At 65.4% G+C, this 20624-nt stretch overlaps 1 protein-coding gene across 1 annotated transcript in view; it reads left to right on the forward strand.

Moving 5' to 3' along the window:
* SPTBN2 (spectrin beta, non-erythrocytic 2) overlaps positions 1-20544 on the forward strand; it is a 33577-nt gene extending 13033 nt beyond the window's left edge. The window contains exons 12-36 of the mRNA XM_074533732.1: positions 996-1298; positions 1379-1532; positions 2036-3269; positions 3777-3914; positions 4769-5525; positions 5616-5818; positions 6210-6300; positions 6550-6696; positions 7720-7983; positions 8777-9001; positions 9450-9539; positions 10036-10359; positions 11124-11254; positions 11695-11899; positions 12505-12879; positions 13915-14159; positions 14963-15101; positions 16190-16274; positions 16654-16850; positions 17899-18059; positions 18239-18317; positions 18410-18556; positions 19291-19465; positions 19977-20019; positions 20448-20544. Coding sequence (XP_074389833.1) covers positions 996-1298; positions 1379-1532; positions 2036-3269; positions 3777-3914; positions 4769-5525; positions 5616-5818; positions 6210-6300; positions 6550-6696; positions 7720-7983; positions 8777-9001; positions 9450-9539; positions 10036-10359; positions 11124-11254; positions 11695-11899; positions 12505-12879; positions 13915-14159; positions 14963-15101; positions 16190-16274; positions 16654-16850; positions 17899-18059; positions 18239-18317; positions 18410-18556; positions 19291-19465; positions 19977-19981 — 5874 coding nt within the window. The 3' untranslated portion in view covers positions 19982-20019; positions 20448-20544. The remainder of the gene's footprint in view (positions 1-995; positions 1299-1378; positions 1533-2035; positions 3270-3776; positions 3915-4768; positions 5526-5615; positions 5819-6209; positions 6301-6549; positions 6697-7719; positions 7984-8776; positions 9002-9449; positions 9540-10035; positions 10360-11123; positions 11255-11694; positions 11900-12504; positions 12880-13914; positions 14160-14962; positions 15102-16189; positions 16275-16653; positions 16851-17898; positions 18060-18238; positions 18318-18409; positions 18557-19290; positions 19466-19976; positions 20020-20447) is intronic.
* The last annotated feature ends 80 nt before the right edge of the window (positions 20545-20624 follow it).

A 20624-nucleotide genomic window follows, 5' to 3' on the forward strand; every position in this document is an offset into this window, starting at 1 on the left:
CAGTTAGGGACAATGAGCACCTGGTGGCACAGGTGACACCAGGACCCTCAGCCCACTCCCATTCAGGGACAACCTGGTGGCACAGGTGACACCCCAGGGACCCCCATCAAGAACAACCTGGTGCCACAGGTGACCCTGAAACCGCCCCCACCCCAGGGCACTTCCCCTTGTCCCCACCGGGACAATTTCAGGATGTGTCGCCCCCCCCCCCCAATTTGTCACCTCTCAGTCCCTTTTTTCCAGCCCCAGGACAATTTTGGGGAGGGTCCCCAGAATGTTCCCTCCCTCATCCCCCCTTTCCCCTCCCCAGAACAATTCGGGGGGTCCCTGGAGTGTCCCCTCTGTCACCCCCCCCCCCAGGACAATTCGGGGAGGGGTCCCTGGTGTGTCCCCCCCCCCTCATCCCCCATTTCCCCCCCACCACCAGGACAATTTGGGGAAGGGTCCCTGGTGTGTCCCCCCCCCCTCACCCCCCGTTTCCCCCCCCAGGACAATTCGGGTGGGGGTCCCTGCAGTGTCCCCCCCTCACCCCCCTTTCCCCCCATCCAGGACAATTTGGGGAGGGGTCCCTGGTGTGTCGTCCCCTCCCTCACCCCCCTTTCCCCCCCCATCCAGGACAATTCGGGGAGGGGTCCCTGGTGTGTCCCCCCCCGTCATCCCCCATTTATCCCCCACCCAGGACAATTCGGGTGGGGGTCCCTGGTGTGTCCCCCCCCTCATCCCCCATTTCCCCCCCACCCAGGACAATTCGGGGAGGGGTCCCTGGTGTGTCCCCCCCCTCCCTCACCCCCCTTTCCCCCCCACCCAGGACAATTCGGGGAGGGGTCCCTGGTGTGTCCCCCCCCTCAGCCCCCGTTCCCCCCTCCAGGACAATTTCGGGGAGGGGTCCCTGGTGTGTCCCCCCCCTCATCTCCCATTTCCCCCCCACCCAGGACAATTCGGGGAGGGGTCCCTGGTGTGTCCCCCCCCCTCATCCCCCATATCCCCCCCCCCAGGACAATTTCGGGGGGTCGCTGGGCGGTGTCGAGGCCGCGCTGCGCAAGCACGAGGCCATCGAGAGCGACATCGCCGCCTACGGCAGCCGCGTGCGCGCCGTCACCGCCGTGGCCGCCGAGCTGGAGGCCGAGCGCTATCACGACATGGGCGGCATCGCGACACGGCGCGACCACGTGGTGTCGCTTTGGGAGGCGCTGCGGGCTCAGGTGGCGGCGAGGCGAGAGCGGCTCCGGGCGCACCTGGAGCTGCAGCGGCTCCTGCGCGACCTGGAGCACCTGATGGGCTGGATGGAGGAGATGGAGGTGGGGAAGGGTAGGGGGGGGTTTGAGGGGTGGGATCCCCTCGTGGGACCCCCCCCCCCGTGACCCCTCGGTGTCCCCAGGTGCGGCTGCAGTCGCGGGATTTCGGGCAGCACCTGAGCCAGGTGGACGATCTGCTGCAGATCCACGCCCTGGTCGAGGGGGACGTGGCGGCCCAAGCCGAGAGGGTTCGGAGTGTGGGGGCGGCGGCCGAGCGATTCCTCGGGGAGGGGGGCGGTGAGTGACCCCCAAAACTGGGAACCCCGAAATCGGGATCCTCAGGATGCCCTGGAACCCCCAAACCCAGAAACACCTGAATCCCAGGACCCCCACTCACCTGAGAGCCCCAAAACTGGGAACCCCGAAATTGGGATCCTCAGGATGCCCTGGAACCCCCAAACCCAGAAACACCTGAATCCCAGGACCCCCACTCACCTGAGGGCCCCAAAAGCGAGACCTAGCAAAACCCCAAAATGAACCCCCAAAAACCGAGACCCCAAAAACTGGGATCCCCAAAAACCGAGACCTCAAACACCAAATCCCCGAACCCGGGGACCTCCAAATCCCAGACCCCCAAACTCCGGCTCTCCCAAATCCTCAGCATCCCCGAATCCCAAACCCTGGGAACCCATCCCTAAACACCGTACCCCTGAACCCTGGGGCATTCCAGCCCCCAGGACCCCCAAACCCCACCACCCCCGGACCCCCCCAGCCCCGCTGACGTCCCCCGTGCCCCCCAGGGTACCGCCCGTGCCCCCCGGAGCAGCTGCGGGCCCGCGTGGCCGCTCTGGAGCTGCGTTACCGGGGGCTCTCGGCGCTGTCGGCGCAGCGGCGGCTGCGGCTGGAGCGCTCCCGGCGCCTCTGGAAGTTCCTGTGGGACGCGGGCGAGGAGGAGGCCTGGATGCGGGAGCAGGAGCGGCTCCTGCGCTGCCCGGAGCTGGGCCGGGACCTGCCGGGAGCGCTGAGGATGCTGAGCCAGCTCGAAGCCATCCGAGGGGCGCTGGGGGGACGCGCGGGGCCGCTGCAGCAGCTGCTGGAGCGGGGCCGGGAGCTGCTGGCGCAGGGAGCCCCCGACGGATCCGCTCCTGGATCGGTGGAATCCACATCTGGATCAGTGGAATCCACACCTGGATCGATGGAATCCACACCTGGATCGATGGAATCCACACCTGGATCAGCGGGATCCGCTGCCGGATCGATGGGAGGCTCAAAACCCGCGGAATCCGCTGCCGGATCCACCTCCAGATCCACGGAGGGACCCCCGGAATCCAAGAACGCCTCCCTGGAATCCCCCCCTGCATCCACGGGGGGACCCTCGCCATCCTCCACCAGACCCTCGGAACGCCCCGACGGCTCCACGGAACCCACCGGGGCACCCACAGCCCGCCCTGAGGGACCCCCGGGCCCCGCTCCCGGCTGCCCCGACCCCGCGGCCGCCGTGTCCCGGCGGATCCGGGAGCTGGAGTCGCTCTGGGCGGCGCTGCCGGCGTTGGCCGGGGCCCGGGAGCGGCGGCTCCGAGCGGCCGCGGGGCGGTTCCAGCTGGACGCGGAGGCGGCCGAGGCCGAGGCGTGGCTGGCGGCCGCCGCCCGCAGAGTGGCGGCGCCGGAGCTCGGGCACGACGAGCGCTCGGCGGGGATGCTGGAGCGGCGCCTGCGGGAGCTGCAGGACGAGATGCGGCGGCGAGGGCCGGCGCTGGCGGCGCTGCGGGAGCAGGCGGTGCCCGGCGATGCCGCCGAACTTCCCGACGTGGTGGTGCCGGGGCTGGCGGAGCGGCTGGCGGAGCTGGAGCGGCGGCACCGGGAGCTGGAGGAGCGGGCGGAGCTGCGGCGCCTGGAGCTGCGGGACGCGCTCGGGTTGTTCGCGGCGCGCAGCGAGGCCGATGCCTGCGCGCTCTGGGTGGGAGAGAGGGAGCAGTGGCTGCTCTCCATGGAGATTCCCGAGCGCATCGAGGACCTGGAGGTGGTGCAGCAGCGGTGAGCGCCCCGCGCTGCGCCGGGCGAATCCCTGAGTTATTCCCAAAGTTATTCCCGTGGTCGCCCCCGCTGAGATTCCCCCAGGAATTTCCCCAAGAATACACAGGATCGCCCCGTTATTCCCGGTTTTCCTCAGGATGTCTCCAGTATTCCCAATATTCCCGGTGTTCCCTGAATTCCTCCCTCCACCACAACATTCCTGGGTGTTCCTGTTTTCGCAGAATTTTCACTTCCAACACGGTATTCCCTGTACTCTCCGAATTCTCACCTCGACCTGAGATAATCCCCAGCATTCCCAAAATTCCCACCTCCAACACCGCATTCCCAGCGCTCCCAAAACTCCCCAAATTCCCACTTCCAGCGCAGTATTCCCAGAATTTGTGGCATTTCCAGAATTTCTGCCATTCCCACCTCTGGCACGGGTTGCTGGGCTTTCAGCGTCCCCATCTCCGGCTCGGCATTCCCGGAATTCCCGGGCATTCCCGGTGATTCCCGGCGCTCCCGCAGGTTCGAGACGCTGGAGCCGGAGCTGGCGGCGCTGGCGGCGCGCGTGGCCTCCGTGGGCCGCGTCACGGAGGAGCTGCGGGGATCCGGGGACAGGAACCGGGACAGCGCCCGCGACACCTGGGAGCAGCTCCGGGACAGGTGGGGGCGGCCCCGGGCTGGGACTGGGCAGCGATCCGGGCAGGGATGGATCTTCCAGGCGCTCAGGGAGCTGTTCCAGGCAGGGATGGGTTCTCCGGGCAGTCAGGGACGCTCCAGGGATGAATTCTATGGGCTGAGACACTCCAGGGATGGATTCTCCGGGCTGGGACATTCCAGGGGTGGATTCTGTGGGTCAGGACACTCCAGGGATGGATTCTCCGGGCTGGGACGCTCCAGGGATGAATTCTATGGGCTGGGACACTCCAGGGATGAATTCTCTGGGCTGGGACACTCCAGGGATGAATTCTATGGGCTGAGACACTCCAGGGATGAATTCTCTGGGCTGAGACACTCCAGGGATGGGTTCTTGGAGCTGGGACACTCCAGGGATGGATTCTGTGGGTTGGGACACTCCAGGGATGGATTCTCGGGGCTGGGACAATCCAGGGATGGATTCTCCGGGCTGGGACACTCCAGGAATGGATTCTCTGGGTTGGGACACTCCAGGGATGGATTCTTGGAGCTGGGACACTCCAGGGATGGATTCTTGGGCTGGGACACTCCAGGGATGGATTCTCGGGACTGGGACACTCCAGGGATGGATTCTCGGGGCTGGGACACTCCAGGGATGGATTCTTGGAGCTGGGACAATCCAGAGATGGATTCTCTGGGTTGGGACACTCCAGGGATGGATTCTCTGGGTTGGGACACTCCAGGGATGGATTTTCTGGGTTGGAACGCTCCAGGGATGGATTCTCTGGGTTGGGACAATCCAGGGATGAATTCTCGGGGCTGGAACGCTTCGAGCATTCCCCGAGCTCCGTCCCACCGTGCCCCGATCCCGCCCGTGCCAGGTGGGAGCGGTTCCGTGCGCTGGCCGAGCGCAAGAAGGTGGCTCTGACCGCGGCGCTGAACATCCACAATTTCCGCCTGGAGTGCCACGAGACGCGGGGCTGGATGCGGGAGAAGACGGCGGCGATCGAGGCCACGCGGGCGCTGGGCCGGGACCTGGCGGGGATCACGGCGCTGCAGGCGAAGCTCTCGGGGATGGGGCGCGACCTGGACGCCATCCAGGGAAAGCTGCGGGAGCTGCGCGCCGAGGGCGAGAAGCTGCAGCGGGAGCAGCCCGAGAGAGCGCCCGAGATCGGCGAGGAGCTGGCGGCGCTCGAGGCCGAGTGGGACGCGCTGCGCCGGTGCCACCGGAGCCGCGAGGAGTCGCTGGGGCAGGCGCGGCGGCTCCAGGGCTTCCTGCGGGACCTGGCGGCGCTGCAGGCCTGGCTGTCCCGCACCCGCGCGGCCGCGGGCTCCGAGGATGTGCCCGCGTCCCTGGCCGAGGCCGAGGGCTCCCTGCGGCAGCACGAGAGCCTCCGCACCGAGATCTCGCACTACGGCGCCGATTACCGGAGCGCCCGCGCCGCCGGCCGGGAGGTGACGCGCGGACAGACGGACGCGCAGAGTCTGTCCCTGCTGCAGCGCCTGGAAGCGCTGGATGCGGACTGGGAAGAGCTGGGCCGGGTGTGGGAGAAGCGGCAGCGGCTCCTGGCCCAGGCTGTCGCCTTCCACGTGTTCCTGCGGGACGCCAAGCAGGTGGAGGGGACGCTGGGGAAGCAGGTGAGCGCAGCCGGGGTGTTCCGGGGGATCCCGGGGCTCCGGTGCCATCCCGGTCCCGATCCCGATCCCGGTTCCGGTCCCGACCCGCAGGAGCACACGCTGGCCCACACGGAGATGCCGAGCACGGTGCCGGGGGCGGAGGCGGCCGTGAGGAGGCTGGAGGAGTTCCTGGCCGCGCTGGACACCGGCACCGAGCGCGTCCGGGCGCTCACGGACACCGGCAGGAAGCTGCTGGACGAGGGCGGCGTCCACGTGGAAAAGGTGCGGGAGACGGTGGAGTCGGTGGAGAGCAGGTGAGAGACCCGTCCCAGTCCGTCCCAGTCCATCCCAGTCCATCCCAGTCCGTCCCAGTCCATCCCAATCTGTCCCAGTCCATCCCAATCTGTCCCAGTCCATCCCAGTCCATCCCAGTCTGTCCCAGTCCATCCCAATCTGTCCCAGTCCATCCCAGTCCCTTCCAGTCCCATCCCAGTCCCATTCCAGTCCCATCCGAGTCTATCCCAGTCCCATTGCAGTCCATTCCAATCCCATCCCAGTCCATCCCAGTCCTTCTCAGTCCATCCCAGTCCCATCCCAGTCTGTCCCAGTCCCATCCCAGTCCATCCCAGTCCTATCCCAGTCTGTCCCAGTCCCATCCCATCCCCTGGGAATGGGGTCTCTCACCCCTCCCTGGCCCTGGCACAGGCACCAGAAGATCCGGGAATCGGCCCAGGAGCTGCTGGGGCGGCTGCGGGATAACTGGGAGCTGCAGAAGTTCCTGCAGGATGGGCAGGAGGTGAGGTGGGATCGGGATTGGGATGGGATTGGGATGGGATTAGGGTGGAGATCCGGGATGGATGGGGTTAAAATGGGGATGGGGTAAAGAGGAGAACTGGGCTGGGGTGGGACTGTGGGAAGAGATCTTGACTTGTGCCCCGATCCCATTCCCATCCCCATTCCCACCCCGTTCTCATCCTCATCCCTGTCCCTGTTCCCATCTCCATCCCGTCCCCATCCCCATCCCCATCCCCGTTCCCGTTCCCAGCTGACGCTGTGGCTGAACGAGAAGCTGCCGGTGGCCCGGGACGTGTCCTACGAGGGCACGCGGGACCTGCAGGGCAAGTGGCAGAAGCACCAGGCCTTCGCCGCCGAGCTCGCCGCCAATCGGGGCTGGCTGGAGGCGCTGGAGAAGGTGGGAAAATGGGGGGAAACTGGGGGGAAAATGGGGAGAAAAATGGGGGGAAAATGGGGGAAAACTGGGGGGAAAATGGGGAGAAAAATGGGGGGAAAATAGGGGAAAAACTGGGGGGAAAATGGGGAGAAAAATGGGGGGAAAATGGGGGAAAACTGGGGGGAAAATGGGGAGAAAAATGGGGGGAAAATGGGGGAAAACGGAATTCAGGAAGGGGCAGCCCTTGGGAAAAATGGGATATGGGAGAGGGATGTTGAGTCACAAAATTCCGTGGGTCCAACCTCAGCAATTCTGATGCCATGGGTCCAACCTCAGTGATTCCGTGGTTCTGCGGGTCCAGCCTTAATAATTCCATGAGTCCATGGGTCTGGTTTCGATGATCTCACCATTCCATGGGTCCAATCTTCACAATCCCACAATTTACTGGGTCAGCCTCAAGGATCCCGTGTAGCATTGATGATTCCTGACTTTTTGGGTCCAACCTTGATGGTTCCATGGGTTTCTATGATCCCACCACCCCATGTGCCCAACCCTCATCACCCCACGACTCATCGAGTCCAACCTCAATAATTTCACAAAATTCCAATATTGACGTTGTCCATTCCGTGATGGTTTTGGGTCCAACCCTGACAGTCTCGGGGTCTCTCCCGTAACTCCGTGCCACCATTCCCGTGTCCCAACCTTGGTGGTTCCATGGGTTTCTATGATCCCACCACCCCATGTGCCCAACCCTCATCACCCCACAACTCATCAAGTCCAACCTCAATAATTTCACAAAATTCCAACCTTGATGTTGCCCATTCCATGGCTTTTTGGGTCCAACCTTGATGGTTCCATGGATTTCTATGATCCTACCACCCCATGTGCCCAACCCTCATCACCCCACGACTCATCGAGTCCAACCTCAATAATTTCACAAAATTCCAATCTTGATGTTGCCCATTCCGTGATGGTTTTGGGTCCAACCCTGACAGTCTCGGGGTCTCTCCCGTAACTCGGTGCCACCATTCCCGTGTCCCACAGGACGGCGAGCAGCTGGCACGGGCACGTCCAGCCCTGGCCGGACAAGTGACCGCTCCCCGGCAGGAGCTGCGGGCGCTGTGGGCACAGGTGGAGGCGGCGGCGGCCGCCAAGGGCCGGGGTCTGGCCGAGGCCGCGCGCGCCGAGAGCTGCGCCCAGGCCTGCGCCGGACTGCGCTCGTGGCTGGCCGGGGTCCGCGCCCAGCTCCGCTCCGGCCACTGCGGCCAGGACCTGACCAGCGTGGGGGTCCTGCTGACCCGGCACCAGGTCAGGGCTGGGACATGGGAAAAGGGAAATGGGAAACGGGAAATGGGGCTGTGGGGAACAGGGGGAAGGTTTGGGGTGAAGGTTTGGGGTGTGGGGTGAAGGTGCAGGTTTGGAGGGTGGGTTTTGGGTGAGTTTGGGGTGTGGGTTTGGGATAAGCAGGTTTTGGGGTGAAGGTTTAGGGTGCAAATTTTGGGGTGTGAAGGTTTTGGGGTGAAGGTTTAGGGTGCAAATTTTGGGGTGTGAAGGTTTTGGGGTGAAGGTTTAGGGTGCAAATTTTGGGGTGTGAAGGTTTTGGGGTGAAGGTTTAGGGTGCAAATTTTGGAGTGTGAAGGTTTTGGGGTGAAGGTTTAGGGTGCAAATTTTGGGGTGTGAAGGTTTTGGGGTGAAGGTTTAGGATGCAGATTTTGGGGTGTGAAGATTTTGGGGTGAAGGTTTAGGGTGCAGATTTTGAGATGCTCAGGTTTTGAGGTAAAGGTTTCTGACGCAGGATTTGGGTTCAGCTTTTTGGGGTTTGGTTTTTTTGGGCACAGGTTTTGTGCTGCAGATTTGGGGGTGCAGACTTTGAGTGCAGGTTCCGGGGTTCAGGTTTTGGGGTGCAGATTTGGGGGTGCGGGTCTGTGATGCAGGATTTGGCTGCAGCTTTTAGAGTTCAGGTTTTGGGGTGCAGATTTTGGGGTCCCTGACCCCCAATTTCCCCTCAGCTGCTGGAGACACAAGTGGCGCTATGGGAGCAGAGCTGGGGGCCCTTTGGGGTGCAGATTTTGGGGTCCCTGACCCCCCAATTTCCCTGCAGTTGCTGGAGACGCAGGCGGCGCTGCGGGAGCAGGAGGTGGGGGCGCTGCGGGCCCAGGCCGGGGGGCTCAGCCCGGGGCACCCCCGGAGCGCGGGGGTGCAGGAGCAGGTGCGGGAGCTGGAGCAGCAGTTCCGGGAGCTGCGGGAGCCGCTGCGGGAGCGCGGGCGGAGCCTGGCGGCCGCCAGGGAGCTTCACCAGTTCCGGAGGGACCTGGAGGACGAGCTCGTGAGTGGGGGGACCCCAAAATCCTCTGGGGTTCCCGTGCGTGACCCCCCTATTCCTGATCCCAAATACCTGACCCGCACCCCATTCCTGACCCCAAAGTCTCTGGCCCCCACCCCATTCCTGACCCCAAATCCTGGACCCACAATCTGTGAACCCCAAGTTCTCCCCCCCATGGCTGTTCCTGACCCTCAGTCCTTGAGTCCCCCTCATTCCTGTCCCCACAGTGTCCCAGGCCCCCTGTCACCCCCAATGTCCCCAATAACTCCGATGTCCCCAATGTCCTCAATGTCCCTGATATCCCCACTGACCCCCATTCCCCATTGACCCCAATGTCCCCAGTGTCCCCACTGACCCCCATCGTCCCCACTGACCCCCGTGTCCCCACCGACCCCCATGTCCCCAATGGCCCCAATGGCCCCATTGACCCCAATGTCCCCAATGTCCCCAGCTGTGGGTACAGGAACGCCAGGCCCTGGCCATGTCCACGGACCACGGCAAGGACCTGCCCTCGGTGCAGCTGCTGCTCCAGAAGAACGAGGTGGGTCACAGGATCCCCAAATGTCCCCCTGTGTCCCCCCAGGATTCATTCCATGACCTCCACAGATCCCTCAGATCCCACATTTTCCTCCATGAACCCATGAACCCCCCCATAAACTCCCCCATAGACCCCAGGCCTCCCAGTTTTCCACCAGTGACCCCCAATTTTCCCCATGAACCCCCCTAGACTCCCAATTTCCCTCATAAGCCCCTCCCAGACATCCTAGACCCCCCCAATTTCCCCCATAAACCCCCCTAGATCCCCCAATTTCCCCCATAAGCCCCTCCCAGACCCCCTGGACCCCCCAATTTCCCTCGTAGACACCCCAATTTCCCTCATAAACCTCTCCCAGACTCCCCAATTTCCCTCATAAATCCCCCTAAACCCCCCAATTTCCCCCATATCCCCCCAATTTCCCCTACAGACCCCCTAGACCCCCCAATTTCCCTCATAGACACCCCAATTTCCCTCATAAATCCCCCAATTTGCCCCTCAGACGCTGCAGAAGGAGCTGCAGGGCCGCGAGCGCCGCGTGTCGGAGCTGCTGGAGCGGGAGGCGCTGCCCGGCCCGGGGCTCCCGGAGCCGGGGGTGCCCGATGGGGTGCCCGGGGGTGTCCCGGAGCCGGGAGTGCCCGGGGGGGTCCCCGGAGGGGTCGCGGCCCTGAGGGAGGCCTGGAAGGAGCTGAGGGCACAGGTGGAGCGGAGGCAGCGGCGCCTGGAGGCCGCGCTGGCCGCCCAGCGCTTCCTGCGCGACGCCGCGGCCGCCGAGGCCTGGCTGGGGGAGCGGGAGCTGCACATGCTGGCCCAGGACAAGGCCAAGGTGGGGGCACAGGGACGGGACACCCCCCTACCCAGGGCCGGGATTCCCCCTCAGGGCCGGGACCCCCGCCATGGGGACAGCGGGGTCACCCCCAGTTTATGGGGGGATGTGGGGAGGGGGTTGGGGGGGATTCTGGAGGGTCTATGGGGTGTCTGGGGGTGTCTATGGGGGGGTTTGGTGTGTCTGGGGGTGTCTATGGGGTGTCTGGAGGGTCTGTGGGGAGGGTCTATGATGGGTTCAGGGGGATTGGGAAGGGTTTGTGGGGTTTTTGGGGTGTTTGGGTGTGTCTATGGGATGTGTGGAGGGTCTATGGAGGGGTTTGGGGTGTCTGAGGGTGTCTATGGCAGATCTGTGATGGGTTCAGGGGGATTGGGAAGGGTCTATGGGAGGATTTGGGGGGTCTGGGGGGGGTCTGTGGGGTGTCTGGGTGTGTCTGTTGGGGGTTTGGAGGGTCTTGGAGGGTCTGTGGGGTGTCTGTAGGGTCTATGGGGGATTTGGGGGTTCTGGAGGGTCTATGGGGGCATCTGTGATGGGTTCAGGGGGATTGGGAGGGGTTTATGGGGCTTTGGGGGGGGCCTATAGGGGATCTCTGGGGGTCAGAGGGGATTTGTGGAGGGTCAGAGGGGATTTTTGGGGGGTCTGGAGGGTCAGAGGGGATTTTTGGGGGGTCTGGAGGGTCAGTGAGTGGCCTGGAGGAGTCAGGGGCACCCACAGGACGCGCTGGGGGTGGTGACAGCCCCGCGGTGTCCCTGTGGTGTCCCCAGGACGAGCCGGGCGCCCAGGCCATGCTGAGCCGGCACCTGGGGCTGGAGCAGGAGCTGCGCGACTACGGCGGCACCGTGGAGCTGCTGGCGGAGCAGGGCCGGGCCATGGCGGGCAGCGGGCACCCCGACGGGTGGGGACACCTGGGGACAGCCTGGGGTCACCCCCGGGATACCCTGGGGACACCTGGGGACACCCCTGGGGACATCCGTGGCACACCTGGGGACACCCCCGGGACACCCTGGGGACACCTGGGGGCACCTGGGGACACCATGGGACACCTGATGGGTGGGGACACCCTGGGGGCACTCTGGGGACGCCTCTGCATGGCCACCATGACCCTTGACAGCCTTGTCCCCTGAGGTCCCTGTGTCCCCTGTGTCCCCTATTGCCATGTCCGTTGTCACTGATGTCCATGTGTGTCCCCTGACATCGCTGTCCCTGCTCTCCTGGGTGACACCACTGTCCCCCTAGTGACACCTCTGTCCCCTATCCCCTGGTGACACCACTGTCCCTTGTCCCCTGGGTGACATCTCTGTCCCCTGGTGTCCCCCCTGTCCCTGTCCCCTGCAGCGAGCGGCTCCGTGCCCGCGCGGCGCAGCTGCAGCGTCTCCACGCGGGGCTGTGCCACCTGGCCGGGGAGCGCAGGGCCACCCTGCAGGGCCACCACCGCCTGTGCCAGCTGCGCCGCGACCTCGACGACCTGGAGCAGTGGATCTCGGAGAGAGAGGTGGTGGCAGCGTCCCGGGAGCTGGGACAGGACTTCGAGCACGTCACGGTGAGGGGACACTGAGGGGACACTGAGGGGACACGAGGGACATGGGGGGACACGAAGGGGGGACATGGGTGTTGTGACATTGAGGGGACACTGAGGGGACACGGGGGACATGGGTGTTGTGACACTGACCCCCTGTCCCCTGTTCCGTATCCTGCTGTCCCGTGTCCTGTGTCCCCTGTCTCCCACATCCCCTGACTCCTGTTCCATGTCCCCTGATCCTTGTCCTGTGTCCTCTATCCTGTGTCCCTCTGTCCCCATGTCCTTGGTCCCCTGTCCCCCTGTCCCCCTGTCCCCCTGTCCCCCTGTCCCCATGTCCTTGGTCCCCTGTCCTTGGTCCCCTGTCCCCATGTCCCCATGTCCCCCTGTCCCCCTGTCCCCTGGCCCCCATCCCATGTCCCCCATCCCCTATCCAGTGTCCCCTATCCCATGTCCTCCATCCCCTGTCCTGTGTCCCCTATCCCATGTCTCCATGTCCTGTGTCCCCCTGTCCCCTTACCCCCATCCCCTGTCCCCCATCCCCTGTCCTGTGTCCCCCATCCTGTCCCCATGTCCCCTGTCTGCTGTCCCGTGTCCCCGTGCCCTGACGGTGTCCCGTGTCCCCGCAGCTGCTGCGGGACAAGTTCCGCGAGTTCTCCCGGGACACGGGCGGGCTGGGCCAGGAGCGGGTGGACGCGGCCAACGCGGCGGCGGCGGCGCTCATCTCCGGGGGCCACCCCGAGCGCGCGGCCGTGGCGCAGTGGCAGGCGGGGCTCAACGAGGCCTGGGCCGAGCTGCTGGAGCTGGTGGCCACGCGGGCGCAGGAGCTGGCGGCCGCCCACGACCTGCAGCGCTTCCGCCGCGACGCCCGCCAGGTGCTGGAGCAGCTCCGCGCCAAAGCCCGGCAGGTGCCCGAGGAGCTGGGCCGGGACCTGCGCGGCGCCGAGGGGCTGGAGAGGCAGCACCGCGCCTTCGAGCACGACGTGCAGGCGCTGAGCGTGCAGGTGAGGGGACAGGGGACAGGGACTGGGACAGGGACAGGTGAGGGCAGCACCGCGCCCTCGAGCACGACGTGCAGGCGCTGAGCGTGCAGGTGAGGGGACAGGGGACAGGGGACAGGGACAGGTGAGGGCAGCACCACGCCTTCAAGCACGACGTGCAGGCGCTGAGCGTGCAGGTGAGGGGACGGGGGACAGGGACAGGGACAGGGACAGGGGACAGGTGAGGGCATGGGGATGGGGACAGGTGAGGGCAGCACCGCGCCTTCGAGCACGACGTGCAGGCCCTGAGCGTGCAGGTGAGGGGACAGGGACAGGGACAGGTGAGGGAACATGGAGACACAGTGTGGAACAAGGACAAGTGAGGGGATGGGAACAACAGGAGGTGGCTGTGAGGGGGATATGTCACCTGTACCATGTCACAGCTGTCCCACCTGTCACAGCTGTCCCATATCACACCTGTCCCATATCTCACCTGTCCCACCTGTCCCCAGGTGTCGGCTGTCCAGGAATCTGCTGCCTGCCTGTCACACCTGTCCCATATCTCACCTGTCCCATATCACACCTGTCACACCTGTCTCACCTGTCCCATGTCTCACCTGTCCCATGTCCCCAGGTGTCGGCTGTGCAGGAGTCCGCCGCCTGCCTGTCACACCTGTCCCATATCACACCTGTCCCATGTCACACCTGTCACACCTGTCCCATGTCACACCTGTCCCATGTCACACCTGTCTCACCTGTCCCATGTTCCCAGGTGTCGGCTGTGCAGGAGTCCGCTGCCCGCCTGTCACACCTGTCACACCTGTCCCATATCACACCTGTCACACCTGTCCCATGTCACACCTGTCTCACCTGTCCCATGTTCCCAGGTGTCGGCTGTGCAGGAGTCTGCTGCCCGCCTGTCACACCTGTCTCACCTGTCCCATGTCACACCTGTCCCATATCACACCTGTCATACCTGTCCCATGTCTCACCTGTCTCACCTGTCCCATGTCACACCTGTCCCATGTCACACCTGTCACACCTGTCCCATGTCCCCAGGTGTCGGCTGTGCAGGAGTCTGCCTCCCGCCTGGCCGCGGCGTACGCGGGCCCTCGCGCTGAGGAGCTGCGGGCGCAGGAGGGCGCGGTGGCCGCGGCCTGGGCCGAGCTCCGCGGGCGCTGCCAGCGCCGGCGCCGCCTGCTCGGGGACAGCGTGGAGCAATTCCGGTTCCTGCGCGCCGCCCGCGACCTGCGGCTCTGGATGGACGGCGTGCAGCTGCAGCTGCAGGCCCGTGAGAGGCCCAGGTGCGGCTGGGGACATGGGGACACCGTGGGGACACTGCAGGGACAGGTGGGGCTGGGGACAGGGGGACACTGCGGGGACACTGTGGGGACAGGTGGGGCTGGGGACATGGGGACACCGTGGGGACACTGCGGCGACAGGGGGGACATGGGGACACCACGGGGACAGGGAAGATACAGGGACACCACAGGGATGGGTGGTGACAGCACTGAGACATAGGGACAATGCGGGGACACTGCAGGGACAGGGGGGACATGGGGACACCGTGGGGACACTGCGGGGACACTGCAGGGACAGGGGGACAGGTGTGGGATGGGAGGACATGGGGACACCACAGAGATGGGAGGGACAAGGGGACACCATGAGGACATGGAGGACATGGGGACACAAGGACAGGGGGACACGGGTACACTGCGGGGGCACTGCAGGGATGGGGGGACTGGGGACTGGGAACATGGGGACACTGTGGGGACAGGGGGACACTGTGGGGACAGGAGGGACACGGGGACACTCTGGGGATGGAGGGGACACTGTGTGGACACGGGGACACTGCAGGGACAGGGGGGCACAGCACTGGGACACAGGGACACCGTGGGGACAGGGGGACACACAGGGACATGAAGACACATGTGCAGACAGCCCTGGGGACATGGGGACATCTCAAGGACCCCGCAGTGACCCCAGCGCGGGGCTGTGACCGTGGCCACCCTGGTGGCCCAGCCCTGCCCGCCGTGCCCAGGCAGAGCCAGGAGGTGACCCCGTGGTGACCCCGTGGTGACCCCCCGGTGTCCCTGTCCCCTGCCAGGGATGTCACCGCGGCCGAGCTGCTGATCCAGCAGCACCAGGGGCTGCGGGCGGAGCTGGAGGCGCGCGAGGGCTCCTTCGGGGCGGCCGTGGCCGCGGCCACCGCGCTGCTGCAGCGGGGCCACCACGACGCCGACAAGGTGGGACAGCCTGGCACCGTGTCACCAGCCCAGCCCTGTGTCACCCTGGCACTGTGTCACCCAGCCCTGTGTCACCCTGGCACTGTGTCACCCTGGCCCTGTGTCACCCTGGCACTGTGTCACCCTGGCACTGTGTCACCACCCCAGCCCTGTGTCACCCTGGCACCGTGTCACCACCCCAGCCCTGTGTCACCCTGGCACTGTGTCACCCTGGCACTGTGTCACCTCAATGCTGTGTCACCCCGGCCCTGTGTCACCTTGGCACCGTGCCACCAGCCCAGCCCTGTGTCACCCTGGCACTGTGTCACCCAGCCCTGTGTCACCCTGGCACTGTGTCACCCTGGCACTGTGTCACCTCAGTGCTGTGTCACCCCAGCCCTGTGTCACCCCAGCCCTGTGTCACCCTGGCCCTGTGTCACCCTGGCACTGTGTCACCACCCCAGCCCTGTGTCACCCTGGCACTGTGTCACCCTGGCACTGTGTCACCTCAATGCTGTGTCACCCCGGCCCTGTGTCACCTTGGCACCGTGCCACCAGCCCAGCCCTGTGTCACCCTGGCACTGTGTCACCCAGCCCTGTGTCACCCTGGCACTGTGTCACCCTGGCACTGTGTCACCTCAGTGCTGTGTCACCCCAGCCCTGTGTCACCCCAGCCCTGTGTCACCCTGGCCCTGTGTCACCCTGGCACTGTGTCACCCCGGCCCTGTGTCACCCTGGCACCATGGCACCACCCCAGCCCTGTGTCACCCTGGCACTGTGTCCTCATCCCCACCTCTCCATCCTTGGCACTGTCACTGTCCCCAAGTCCCCAGCCCCCCATCCCTCATTCAAATCCTTGTCTCCAGGGTGCTGTCCCCCTCCTGTGTCCCCTCATGTCCCTATGTCCCAACCCCACCCCTGTATCTCCATCCCTGTGTCCTTGTCCCCATCCTGTGTCCCCTCATGTCCCTGTCACTGTCCCTGTGTCCCAACCCCACTCCTGTATCTCCATCCCTGTGTCCCCATCCTGTCCCCAAGCTCCTCCCCTCCCCTGTCCCCACGAGCGTGTCCCAATCTTTGTCCCCTCCCCTGTGCCCGTGTCCCCCCAGCTGTCCCAGGAGCTGGCCGAGCTCCAGGAGCGCCGCAGGGACATCGGGGAGCGCTGGCAGGACAAGCTGGAGTGGCTGCAGACTGGTGAGGGCTGGGGACACCACATGTCCCCCTGATGTCCCCCCCGTGTCCCCTGTGTCCTCTCATGTCCCCTGTGCCAGGCCCTCACCCAGAAGGTGCAAACTGAGAGATTCCTGTGCCCGTGTCCCTGTCAGAGGGGGACAGGGGTGGCAGAGGGGTGTCCCTGTGTCCCCTCCCAGTGCCCAGGGGTGGCACAGGGATGACACAGAGCTGTCCCTGTCCCTGGTGACTGTCCCCGTGTCCCCAGTGCTGGAGGTGCTGTTGTTCGGGCACAATGGCCATGGTGTCTGTGCCCAGGGATGGCACAGGGGTGGCACAGGGATGGCACAGGGATGACACAGAGCTGTCCCTGTCCCCCTGGTGACCGTCCCCGTGTCCCCAGTGCTGGAGGTGCTGGTGTTCGGGCGCGATGCGGCCACGGCCGAGGCCTGGCTGGCCAGCAGGGAGCCCCTGGCCCGTGCCCCCGAGCTGGGCTCCAGCCTGGCCGAGGCCGAGACCCTCCTGAAACGGCACCAGAGCTTCCAGAAGGCGGCGGCAGCCTGGGAGGAGAGATTCGCTGCCCTGAGCCGCCTCACCACGGTGGGGACATGGGGACAGGGGGGAAAATGGGGACACAAGGGAAAGGGGGACATGAGGGACCCAGGGGGACATGGGGGGCAGGGGGATGGGGGGACATGGGGGAAAATGGGGATGGGGGACATGGGGATATGGGGGACATGGGGACAGGGGAAAATGGGGAACATGGGGGAAAAGGGGGGGAAAAGGGAGAAATGGGGAGGGGGACATGGGGGGACATGGGGAAAGGGGGGATATGGGGGGAAATGGGGACATGCGGGGACATGGGAACATGGGGGCATGGGGGGAAAATAGGGACGGGGGACACAGGGGGACACAGGGGGACATGGGGACAGGGGGGAGTGGGGAGAACAAGGAGACATGAGGGGAAAAAGAGGGACATGGGGGAAAATGGGGGAGAAATGGGGAGGGGGGCATGGGAGAACATGGGGACAGGGGGGACATGGGGACAGGAGGGAAAAATAGGGACGGGGGGACATGGGGGGAATGTGGGGACAGGGGGGACATGGGGACATGAGGGACAGAGGGGACATGGGGGGGAAAATGGAGACGGGGGAGAAAATGAGGGACATGGGGGAAGATGGGGGAAAATGGGGAAAGGAACATGGGGGGACATGGGGAGGAAATGGGGAGGGGGACGTCGATGACATGAGGGGGACATGGGGGGAAAATGGGGAGAAATGGGGGGGAAATGGAGACACAGGGACACGGGGGGATGGGGGCAAATAGGGGAAAATGGGGGAGAAATGGGATGGGGGAAATAGGCGAAAAATGGGGACACGGGGAGATGGGGGGAAAATGGGGAAGGGGCACAGGGGGAAAATGGGGGAGGAATGAAGGGGAAATGGGGAAGGGGCATGAAGGAGAAATGGGGAAGGGGCACAGGGAGGGGACATGGCGAGGACAAGGGGGGGTGGGCACTGGAGCCACTGTGACCCAAGGGGACACAGCTGAGGGTCCCTGTGTCACCCCCACGCCCTCGGGGTGTCCCCATGGGATCCCTGTGTCCCCCCCATCACCGGGGTGTCCCTGACCCCCCGATCCCCCCCAGCTGGAGGAGAAGGAGCGGCGGCGGCGGCAGCAGGAGGAGGAGGAGGCGGCGAGGAAGCTGCAGCCCCCCGAGCCCCCCCCGGCGCAGGCCCAACTCGGGGGGACCCCCCCGGTGGTGCCCCCCGAGAGCCAGGACGGGGGAGGGGGCGGGGAGGGGCCGAGGTGAGGGGGGGGCCAGGTGGAGGGGGGGGATTTTGGGGGGGGGGGGGAACATTGAGATTTGGGGGGGGGGTTGGGAGACTGCAGCTCCCCCGGGTTTGGGGGGGGAAGGAGATGTGGGATTTGGGGAGGGGGCTCTGGGGGTGACAAGGGGGTGTCCCCCATGTCCCCACCCCCCCCAGGGCCACGCCCACCCCCCAGAGCCGCCCCCCGGAGCCCCCGGCCCTCAACGGGATCCGCCCCGACGGCGCCGCGGGCCAGGTAACGCCCCCCGACCCCCCCCAAATGCGGGGGGGACACCCCCGAACCCCCCTGTGGGACCCCCCCCCCCTCATTCCTGTGCCCCTCCCCAGGTCCCCAAAGCGACGCAGGAGGGGGGGCCCGGCCCGGGGGGAGGGGCGGCCACGCTGCCCCCCCGCGCCCCTCCCCGCCCGAGACCCTCGAGGGGGGCTGTGCCGGAAACAGGAGCTGGAGGCGCCCGGCAAGAGAGCCACCAACAGGTGAGGGGGGGACACACCTGGGGACACAGTGGGGACATGGCCTGGCCTTGGGGACACACCTGGGGACACTGCCGGCCCTTGGGGACACATTGGGGACAGCCTGGGGACACCTTGGGGACATGGCCAGGCCTTGGGGGGACACCTGGGGACACCCATGGACACCTTGGGGACACCTGGGGACAGCCTGGGGACATTGCCCAGCCTTGGGGACACACTGGGGATGGGCTGGAACATGGCCTGGCCGCCTTGAGAGCACCCTGAGGACACATTGGGGACACCCGGGGACAGCCTGGGGACAGCTGGGGACACATTGGGGACACACTGGGGACACTGCCGGGCCTTGGGGACACCCTGGGGGCACCTGGGGACAGGGCCCAGCCTTAGGTACGCGCCCCATTCATTGCCACGCCCCTTCTCCCTTCCCACACAAGCCACGCCCCCGATGCTCACAGACCACGCCTCTTCACACGCCCCCACGTCACTGCCTTATATGGGCATAATGACCCCGCCCACATGACCGCGCCCTGTCATGACCACGCCCATTAAGTGCCACGCCCCTCCCTAAAGTCACAACGGCCCCCCAGGTCCTGGCAGAGCTGGGGCTGTGTCTGCAGGGGTGGGGGTCCCCCTAAACCCCTCCTAAATCCCCCCCATTACTCCCCCCCAGACCCCAGGCAGACCCCAGGCTGTGTCCTGAGGGTGGGGGTCCCCTAAGCCCCCCCTGTGCCCCCCAGGTCGTGGCAGAGCCTGTACTGCGTGCTGCGGGGGGGGGTCCTGAGCGTGTTCAAGGACGCGCGGGGGGCTGGGGCGGGGGTCCCGTACCACGGCGAGCCCCCCACCCCCCCTGCGCGGGGCCCGCTGCCAGCCCGCCACCGCCTACCGCAAACGGAAACACGTCTTCAGGCTGGGGTAATGGGGAGGGGGAAATTGGGGAAAAATGGGGGGAGAACGGGGGGTAAACTGGGGAGAGAATGGGGGAGAAATGGGGGAAAATTGGGGGGAGAAAACTGAGGGGAAAATTGAGGGAAAAACGGGGGGAAATTGGGAGAGAACTGGGAGGGAGATGGGGGGAGAATGGGGAGAGAATGGGGGGAATGGGGGAAAATGGGGAGAAATTGAAGGGAAATTGGGGGAAAATGGGGGGACAATGGGGGAAATTGGAGGGAGATGGGGGAAAAATGGGGAGAAAAATGTGGAGGAGATGGGGGAAATGCAAAGCAAAATGGGGCAAAAATGGGGTGAGAACAGGGTGGGAAATGTGGAAAAAAATAGGGAAGAAAGGCAGAAACAAATATGGGAGTAATGGGGCAGATGTGCAGGGAAATGGTTAAAAATGGGGAGGGGAAGATGGGGAAAAATGGAGGGACACGAGGGGGTCGCAATGGGGGGGTCCTGGAGACTGATCCAGGCCCCCCCCCAGGCTGAGCGATGGGAAGGAATTCCTGTTCCAGGCTAAGGATGAGGTGAGACCCCCCCCCCCCATTGTCCCGTCCGTGTGCCCGATGTCCCCTGATGTCCCTTGCCCCCCCCCGTGGCCCACTGTCCCCTGGTTGTCCCCAGCCCCCCCCCCCCCCGTGTCCCCATTGTCCCTTTGGTGTCCCCTATGTCCCCTGCCAACCCCTGTGTCCCCACTGTCCCCTGGTTGTCCCCACTGTCCCCTCAGTGCCCCCACTGTGCCCTCAGTGTCCCCACTGTCACCTCAGTGTCCCCATTGTCCCCTCGGTGTCCCTGGCTGTCCCCTGCCCCCCGCCCGTGTCCCCACTGTCCCTTCATTGTCCCCACTGTCCCCCCCATGCCCCCACTGTCCCCATTGTCCCCCCCATGTCCCCACTGTCCCCCCCATGCCCCCACTGTCCCCTCAGTGTCCCCATTGTCCCCATGTCCCCCCCAGGCCGACATGTCCCTGTGGCTCCGGGCCATCGAAGCCGCCGCCGCCTCCGCCGGGGCCGTGCCGGGCTCGGGGGGGCCCCGGGAGGGTTCGGGGGTGCCCGGGGGCCCCCCCAAGGCGATGTCGAGGGCCCTGAGCCTCCCCCCGGTGCCCCCCCCGGCCGAGGGAGCCCCCCGGGCC

Source organism: Zonotrichia albicollis (genome assembly GCF_047830755.1).
Source record: "Zonotrichia albicollis isolate bZonAlb1 chromosome 34 unlocalized genomic scaffold, bZonAlb1.hap1 SUPER_34_unloc_1, whole genome shotgun sequence".
In the NCBI taxonomy this organism is placed as follows: domain Eukaryota; kingdom Metazoa; phylum Chordata; class Aves; order Passeriformes; family Passerellidae; genus Zonotrichia; species Zonotrichia albicollis.